The sequence below is a fragment of the Xenopus laevis genome, chromosome 6L (assembly GCF_017654675.1).
Source record: "Xenopus laevis strain J_2021 chromosome 6L, Xenopus_laevis_v10.1, whole genome shotgun sequence".
Lineage (NCBI taxonomy): Eukaryota > Metazoa > Chordata > Amphibia > Anura > Pipidae > Xenopus > Xenopus laevis.
The window spans coordinates 140592081-140601179 of record NC_054381.1 but is presented as its reverse complement, the minus strand read 5'-3'; the positions used below and the strand labels follow the sequence as shown (position 1 = coordinate 140601179).

The window sequence follows — 9099 nt, the reverse complement described above, 5'->3', positions numbered from 1 at the left end:
GAAATTTACTGTCCTGTGTGTTTTTGTCTTTTGTAAAGTTCCATTGCTATACCATTACTATTTCCGAATAAGGCCTTTCATTAATGCCCCCTAGTGGTCAATAAATGCAGACAATGCCACCAGGAAACCAAGGAAAGTGTTGCATTTCACTCATTTGTCAATAAGGTACAGTTTTTAGAGACCTTGAGGGGAAACAGATATAAAAGTACAAAGCCATTCTATATTATGTAATCATTGTAACATATTGTCAACGTTCTTCATTTGTATACTCTGCCCCCATGGGGCCCTCTAGCCCAGTTCACGGAAAGCAGATAAAGCTGGCAAATGTACTTCAATGAGAGCTGTAATGGCGTTTCTCATTTCTTCCAAGTTCGGCTGCCTGTGTCAGACCTGCAGACCATTATTCTGTAATTACAATAAATTCCTTGGCTGATAATTAAAGGAAAATGACCGTGTTTATGTGAAGGTGGTATATCCCAATGATGTTCGATCAAGCAGACAGCAAAGCATGAGGGCTTTGATTCATGTGTGTTCAGAACATATTTTCTACACAGATTTTATTGTTTCCTTGAGTTGAGGCATTTTGTGATCACCTCATGGGATGATTGTTGATTAGTTGAGACAAACAGATTGGCAGCTCCCACTCCACTTTGTATGGTGACATCCCCTTATATATACCAATTTATAGGCCATCGGTTGGACAAAGCCTTGAGATTAGGGCTTGGACAAAGCCTTAAGATATGTTTTTTATGGGCTAATTATACCCACATGCTCCAGGGCTGGGTTATATAAAATAATTAGACAACAGGAGTCTCTGTGCCATAAAACCTCTTGGAAGGTCACATCTGCCACATAGGCCAATACTGTTCTGCATCACATTAAAAATTCCCTTTAAGTTTATTTTACCCATTACGGCTCATGATGCCACACAGGGCTGATACACGGCCTACGGATAAACAGAACCAGAGGGACAAACTTTAGTATTTAAAATGTCAGAGTTTTACTATGGGTTTATCCAGTGGAGCATACTCTTACATACAAACAAAATAACATAACAAAACAAAATGTGTTTTTCAGGCTTTGTAAATATGAACATTACCATTTCATAACATAAGGTGTTTTGTCAACCACCGTCAGAATGTAGTAGCAGTAGGGTTGTCCGGTTTTAAGCCAGGCAGTCTGGTTTTCGGAAGGACTTCCCGGATCAAACCTGCCTACCAGGTTTTCTAAATTAAGAAAACCGATTTTCCGATCTCCACATCATAGCCCCACCCCCTTGATGGCACCGCTCCACCCCTGTGATGCCACCACCTCTACCAGTGATATCTCCACCCACCCCCCTGCCCAGAGATGGGGAAGGGTAGCAACCTTAAAGGAGAGCAAAACCCTTTATATTAAAATCCCCTACCCCCCTACCTTACATAGACCCCCCTCCCTGCTCCCCCCCAGCCTAGCCCCTAACTCTTTACTTACCCCTCGGTGCAGATTCAGCGCATCGGAGTTCACAGGCGCCATCTTTTTCTCTTCGGTAATCTTCCGTCACTTTCGTCACATGCGCAGTTCTCAAAAATTGAAAAACTGCTCCAAGTGCGCAGGCGCCGATACATTGCTTACTTCACGAAGATTACTAAGAGAAGAAGATGGCGTCAGTGAACTCCGATGTGATGAATCTAAAGCGTTAGGGGCATTTACTGAGGGTAACACCTAGGCTGGGGGGAGCAGGGCCGTATTTATATTAAGGCACCCGAGGTTTCCGTAGGAAATCCGGTGAAAGAGCTGGGGAGTGAGGGGTAGGGAACCAGCTGGTTGGCCAAATGATGTCACTTCCGTGCAGTGCATGATGACACTTCCGCGATGCGCGTGACATCACCTCTGCGACATCTGTACGTGTGACGTCACACTACGGTGCGCTGACATTGCAAGGTGCATAGGGGCGTGTTTAGGTCCAATGCCTAGGGCAGCATTGGAGCTAAATACAGCCCTGGGAGGGAGCAGGGAGGGGGGTCTATGTAGGGTAGGGGGGTAGCGGATTTTAATTTAAAAGGTTTGGACAATACATGTATGACCTTTTTATAAGCCATATTTTGGATGTAATATATTTTTGTAAAAGGCGAATGCCACACCAGGGCTGATTCTTGGTCTGCAGATAAATGTAGTCTAAGAATCAGCCCCTCTTCTGGCCTCAGTTTTGTCCTGTGACTGCCTCTGGAGCCAATGCATTAGCCTGGGTGCATGTACACAGAATGGAATTCAATGCCGAAATGCACATTTGTACTTTTTGGTGCTAAAATCTGCTCCAGTTGCTCCAGGGGCAGTCACAGGAAAAGGCTGCGGCGAGAAGAGGGGCTGATTCTCAGCTTGCACTTATCCACAGGCCAAGAATCAGCCCTGCCGTGACATTAGCTTTATACAAAAATATATTACATCTAAAACATGACTTATGAAAAGGTCATACATGTATTGTATGCTACTACAATCTGGTGGTGGTGGACAAAACCCCCTAAACAGCTTATGTTATGAAATGGGAATGTTCATATAAACACAGCCCTGAAATATATATTTTATTTTGTTGACTTGTATGTGCCATTGGCTAATTCCCATAGTAAGACACTGACATTAAAGTTTGTCCCTCAGGCTTATTGGGTCCTGCACTCACACACAAACCAATGGCACACATACAAGTTAGGTTACACTAGCTAATGAATGAGCAGTGACGTGTCTTTACTTCCTTCTTCCTGTTTTTTTTCCACAGAACAATACAAAATGGTGGCGTGTGGTGAAAGATTAGAAAGAAAAACTCACATGCCCGTGCTATGGCCACTTCTGAAAGAGTGAAAGATGTAAAAGGGAAATATTTGTTGATACTTTTGATATCTTGATCTTTTTAAGATTTGATAAGATTATTTGATACTCATTATCTGCAATTGCTATTTTACATTTGCCCCTCTAGGGATAAGTATAAGGCACTGTGCTCACACACAAACCAGTGGCAGGCTAACTTTCTAGTAGGGATGCATCGAATCCACTATTTTGGATTCGGCAGAACCCCCGAATATTCGTCCGAACACCGAACCAAATCCTAATTTGCATATGCAAATTAGGGGTGGGAAGGGGAAATCCTTTTTTACTTCCTTGTTTTGTGACAAAAAGTCATGCAATTTCCTTCCCCGCCCTTAATTTGCATATGCAAATTAGGATTCGGATTCGGTTTGACCAGGCAGAAGGATTCGGCCGAATCTGAATCCTGCTGAAAAAGGCAGAATTCTGGCCGAATCCCGAACTGAATCCTGTATTTGGTGCATCCCTACTTTCTAGGTTATATCAGCCTATGTAAGCATGTCTTTACACCCCCTCACTGAATTCAGCGCAATCAGGTGATCACAGAACATCACAAATTTGTGGCTCAAGGTGAAAAGGGAAATTAGTCATGCACTGAATCCAGGATTCGGTTTGGGATTTGGCCAGGATTCTGTCTTTTTCAGCAGGATTCGGATTCGGCTGAATCCTTCTGTCCGGCCGATCCAGCATATGCAAATTAGGGACGGGGAGGATATTGCGTTACTTTTTGTCACAAAACAAGGAAGTAAAAAATGTTTTCCCCTTCCCACCCCTCATTTGCATATGCAAATTAGGATTTGGTTCGGTATTCGGCCGAACCTTTCGCGAAGGATTCTAGGGTTCGGCCAAATACAAAATAGTGGATTCTTTGCATCCCTAAGGGAAATATTTACTAACGTATATTTAACAGGTCACTTATTAGGATACCATACCTCCCACATGTCCTGTTTTGAACGGGATAGTCCTGCTTTTGACAGCTCAACCTGCAGTCCTGCATTTGTACTGAAATGTCCCTACTTTCTTTTTGATCTCCTGCACTGAACAGCCAGAAAAAGATACATAGTTTCTAATTCAATTGGCTTTTGGCAGAGAGCCCAGAATAGAAGTGAAACATGACCTGCACCCTAGCCGAACCCCTCCTCTCTCCACCCTCGCCCGTCCGAGCCCAACTTCCGGCTTCCATTTATAGACCCGCACCGCCCGCCCCTCCGATAACGTCACAAAAGGGGGGCCGAGCAGACTCGCGTCTATAAAAAAAGGAAGCCGACGTCAAAAGCCATCACTACAGAATAGATAGTTAGATACTTTTTTAACAATTTAAAATACAGTTCTTTTGGGGAAATTGTGATTTGCAGCTTAAAGGGCAAGTCACATTCATTATCAAAACTGTAATAACATAAAAACCACAGAAATGTGTTCAAAATTCATAACCTGGCAAATTTTGTAAAATGGACATGGTAATTAGGGGGTGTGACTACAAAAATGGGCGTGGTCAAAAAATTCAACCCATTTTGGCCCTCTTTCTGTTTCCAAAATGTTGGGAGGTATGACATATAGATTATATGTTTGTTACGTTTTCCCCCAGAACATAAGTTCTCCTTAAACAGGTGGAAGGGGTCTTTATTCACTTCTGACCACCGCTGTCTTCCACCAAATGCATGTTTGTGTATATATATATATATATATATATATATATATATATATATATATATATATATATATATATATATATATATATATATATTAGCGTAGATATATACCGAAAATGGAAACCAAAATGAAAACACTGGGATTTTTTTAAGGAGCTTTAATCGTATTGTAATAATTTGAATATCCAGAAAAGTTTATTGGAAAAAATAGGTTTGAATATCAATTTACCTCAGAAAAACATTACTTTTGTAGTTACTTGAATGATATTGAGGTAGACAGTTTTGCTTCATTTCAATATTAGCGCCGAAAATGTTGAAATAACGTAGAAGTAGAAGTATGTCTATGAATAAAACACTTCGATTATTGGTTTAACCCTGTACAGCTCAAATATAAACTTAAAAAAAAATATTACAAATATAACATTAGAGTGCATATAATATTTTTGTACATTAAACTCTATTCCATGGACAGCCAACATAAGGCACACCAAAACGGCAACTCCCAGCATCCTCTGCCAAAACAGCAGAAAGATACATTGTAGCAGGAGTAGTAAGACATCATTTTGGTATTCCAAGGTTACCCATCCCTGCTCTATTGTGCCAAGAAGACCTGGATTACAGATCACATGACATTTTAAAGACAAATAAGGTTTTCAGAAAAAATGCTGTTGTTCCAATTACATTTCTGAAATGTTTGGGTTTCTTTTTTTTCTTTTTTTAAATCTTTTTGGTTTTTAAATAAACAAATATGTACAACCATGTCATGAACAACAGTGCATCACAAAGCAAATGTGCATTTTAGATTATTGCTAGGCCACAATAGCAACAACTCTTTTTTCGACCAGGTCCAAGTCATTCAGTTTAGGGAACAGACAATGTAAATGCATGAGTCTGTATCATTACCTGTGTTCAGAAGTGCACTCATCTTGTAGGTAAAACTCCCTCTATGAGGGGGTTGTATGAGGGAATATGGTTGGGTGTGTCTAGACAGTTATGTGGTTTAATGGAAAAAGAGACTCTTTACATTGACAGTAAATTTTGAGGTTGACGTTTATTGTATGTATATAGCACTGTTCCGCTGCATTTATACATATCAAGAGGGTCTGCCATGCTGTTTGCACTTGCACTTCACAAGCAGCTCCCCTAGTGATCAAATAAATCATCGTGTACATATAACATGGGTCTTAAATATGCAGTAAGTCAAATAATATGCCTACTGTATACAAAACCTTGGACAGCACTGATATAAATTATATAGAGCAGCTATTTCCTAGATAGAGATACTTACTGATGCATAGTGCTGTAAAGATCTCCAGCACCCCACCAAAAAAAAAAGACTTTAAAGGGGGGCCCAGTCTGAAAGACCAGACAGGGTGACATTTATTCTCTTTGATATCCTTATAGGAAAATAACTGCTACAGGCCTATTTAAAAACTAAAGGGTGCTCTACCAAGGGGAGGGGGGTTCCGAACTAAAAATTATTTTATGTATCTAACTTGCTTCTGCCGTATTCTTTGAAGGACAAATAATTTGTGCACTTCTTTACTTCCTGTTCTGCGGGAAATCGAAACTAAACTAATCCATCCCTGCTGAATAATTTAGGATATGTTATCTTTAGTTCTGTCTATGAGAAAAATGCTACATAAGATAAGTAGGTGTGTTACAAAGTCCTTTTTTGAGCAAGATTGTTAGCTTTATTTTCCTTTAATATTGCAGACAAATCCCATGCCAGCTATGGTGCTAGAAGCAACAAGAAGGAACTCAGACAGCAATACTGGAGAGGTGTGTATTTCTTTTAATTTAGGCTCTTTGCTATGTCGGGAGACTTTCAACCTCAGTCTTAAAAGTCCTCTAACTGGTAATTATCATCTCGAACAAATCATCTTTTATCTCTGGCCCCAGGGCTCCTTAGAACTAATAATCTTGTAGGAATGCTAGAGATTAAAAAAAGAGAACAAGTAGCACATTTTGCAATACTTGGTAACACTGTGATTTGTTACTAAAAGATCACTAATGCTCAGTAACAATTGCTCTTATTTGAAAGGCCATGTGATATCAATCACTGAGGGGCACGTCAGTGTCTTTGTACTGTGGCACAACTAAGGGGTAATAACCATTTCCATGCTATTTTTCATCAACCAGATGAATATCTTCTGGATCCAGGTGATCTTTTTGTCAGGAACGTAAAGGATAACTAAACTCATTGAAAAAATATGTCTACAAATATTGTCTTTTATATGGTGAACTTGTACCAGGTCAGAGCTTCAGCAGCTCTCATAACTTTCAAAATCCATGCATTTAAATGTGTTCTCAGCAGCTCCCCATCTTGGATCCTCTTAGGCTTTATTTTTAGTGTCACCAAAACTACACATGCCCATTGTGCTCTGCTGTTGAGTATCCAAGCTTAGGGGTTGTGAGAAATTATCAGAACATTATCAGAAAATTAGGTAATATCTGTTATGGAAGCTGTTGCTGCAGAGATGGTTGTTTATTCAAATGCAGAATGTATTGGTTTCTATGTTATTGACTAGTAAGGGTTACTTTCTTTGTTGCCATGTAACTAGAATCTAAATTAACTATTCATCAACCTCATGGTTTTATATGATACATATTTATTGTATATTGTGAGTGGGTCTCTAAGCTCAGGTAACTGACAGCAGCCCAGAGCTTATGCTGTGAATCAGCAGAAAAAATGAGCTACTGGGGCATCTTCAGAAGCACAGAACTTCACCATTAAAGAGTTTGGGACTGCTCAGGTACCCCAAACATAATTTACCTCCTAATTATTTCTTGAACTTCTACCCTCCTTAAACAGTGCAAAGTAATCTGCTTCCTAAGATACAACACAACTACCTCCTCTTATCCCAACATATTCATATGGCAACAGGATAAAATGTTCCATTAAATAAGAATAACCTGCTGTAACAGTCTGCTGCCTTCTTGGTATCTTACCCTCTGTTTCATGGGGCGATAGGGCTTTCTCTCTCCAACAGAATGAAATAGGTTTGGGTAATAGATTTACATATTGTGATAGGCAGGTTGATCTCGCTCTCACTAGTGAAGATACTGATAGTGTTCTCTCCCTCTGAGAGATACAGCTCTCTCTCTATGTTGATCTGTCTCCCTCTTTGAAATTGATAGGTTCGCCTCTAAAAGATTGATAGATGGGTCTCTGTTAGCATGCCTAATAGATCAACAGAGAGGAATCTGTCAGTAACAGAGGAGTAGTTATCCCCTCTCTGCCACTTACATTGTATCTCTCTTTAACAGACAAATAGATTGGTATCTCCCTCGCTGCACCTGGTAGATAGGGCATCTCTTTCTATACTACACTCAAACATGCAGGTCTCTCTCTAACAAATTGAACGTGTGTGGGTTGTTTCCCTGTCTCTCTAACATACTGATAGTTATTTATCTAGGCAGATGAAATGGTGATAGTTGGATCTATCCACCTCCCTTATATCAGGAGAAGCACCAGCCATACTACACTATTCACATATTTAATGGCAATCACTCACCCAGCATTACTTATCTTCTCACCATCTCTAGTTCTCTCTTTAGCTGCTTCCATTGTGCATACTACATTGTCTTAACATTTACTGCAATGTAAATCCTCAGATAACTCTCAATGTGTTTGTAAAGGAAATTGGGTTAAAAAAAAAACTTTATTGGGGCTTATGCGCTTCCATTACTCTCCGCATGCCAGCCCATGAAAGGCACAGACTATATTGCTTCCCTGTAATCTTAAATGGACTCAGTTTGAACAGGTGCCTGTCAATGCATCTTGTGTACACTCCAAAAATCAACAGAGAAAGCAGAAACATAATCCCTTTCTCCCCACACCTGACTCCCAGCATTCTGTATGGATGGGGCTGGTTCTATCAGACTGGGAACAAAAAATAAAATAAAGAGAAAGGGGTGGGTTTCAAAGTGCCACCATCAGACTCCCTTCCCTCCTCTCTCCCAGAGGCGAGTCCTGGAAACTGAACCTCCTGCAAAGCAGATCCTTATTCAGACTAAAGTAGATTAGTCATTATACTCCCACTGAATGGTTATTCATTCAACACCTTCATTTTAGTGGATCTGCACAGAACATTGACCTGCCATAAGGTGACAGCTGGTTTTATTGCTGGTTGTTACAAAGTGTCTGTGAACAGCAAAGTCCCCGCGATATAACCTGTGATATAATAGTGCCTAATCCACTGTGTGTGTGTGTGGGGGGGGGGGGTGTAGGTGTACACCAGATAGGCAGAATAGAACCCCCCTGGGGATCTTGAACCTGGGGCCAGCCCGCTCTTATCTTTGAGTTTATTTATTGCTCTGATATCTCCATGCTAGTAGGCAGAAGACCAAGCACACCAACTGTTACCTACATCCACAGGACTCCACAACCATATCTTCATATTGTTTGTAGACCACATTATTACCGGCATCAATATAAAGAATGCTGATAGGAGTCAATTTGGTGGGCACACAACAGCTGGGAGGAGTAGAACCCGGGTCCATTGAGTTCATTAATGTTTGGATAATAGCATGGTTGGTGGGCTCTAGGTGAGATCTAAGGGGAAAATCACAAACCCCTTCGCAGTGATAAGCTTCATATTCCAGGGGT

At 40.6% G+C, this 9099-nt stretch overlaps 1 protein-coding gene across 1 annotated transcript in view; it reads right to left on the bottom strand.

Annotated features, from left to right (window-relative positions):
- Nucleotides 1-5218: 5218 nt before the first annotated feature.
- Nucleotides 5219-9099, bottom strand: part of LOC108719358 (growth/differentiation factor 6-A) — a 23369-nt gene continuing 19488 nt past the window's right edge. Inside the window, exon 2 of the mRNA XM_018268168.2 lies at nt 5219-9099. This exon is cut by the window's right edge and continues 628 nt beyond it. Within this exon, the coding sequence (XP_018123657.1) occupies nt 8853-9099 (247 nt within the window). The 3' untranslated portion in view covers nt 5219-8852.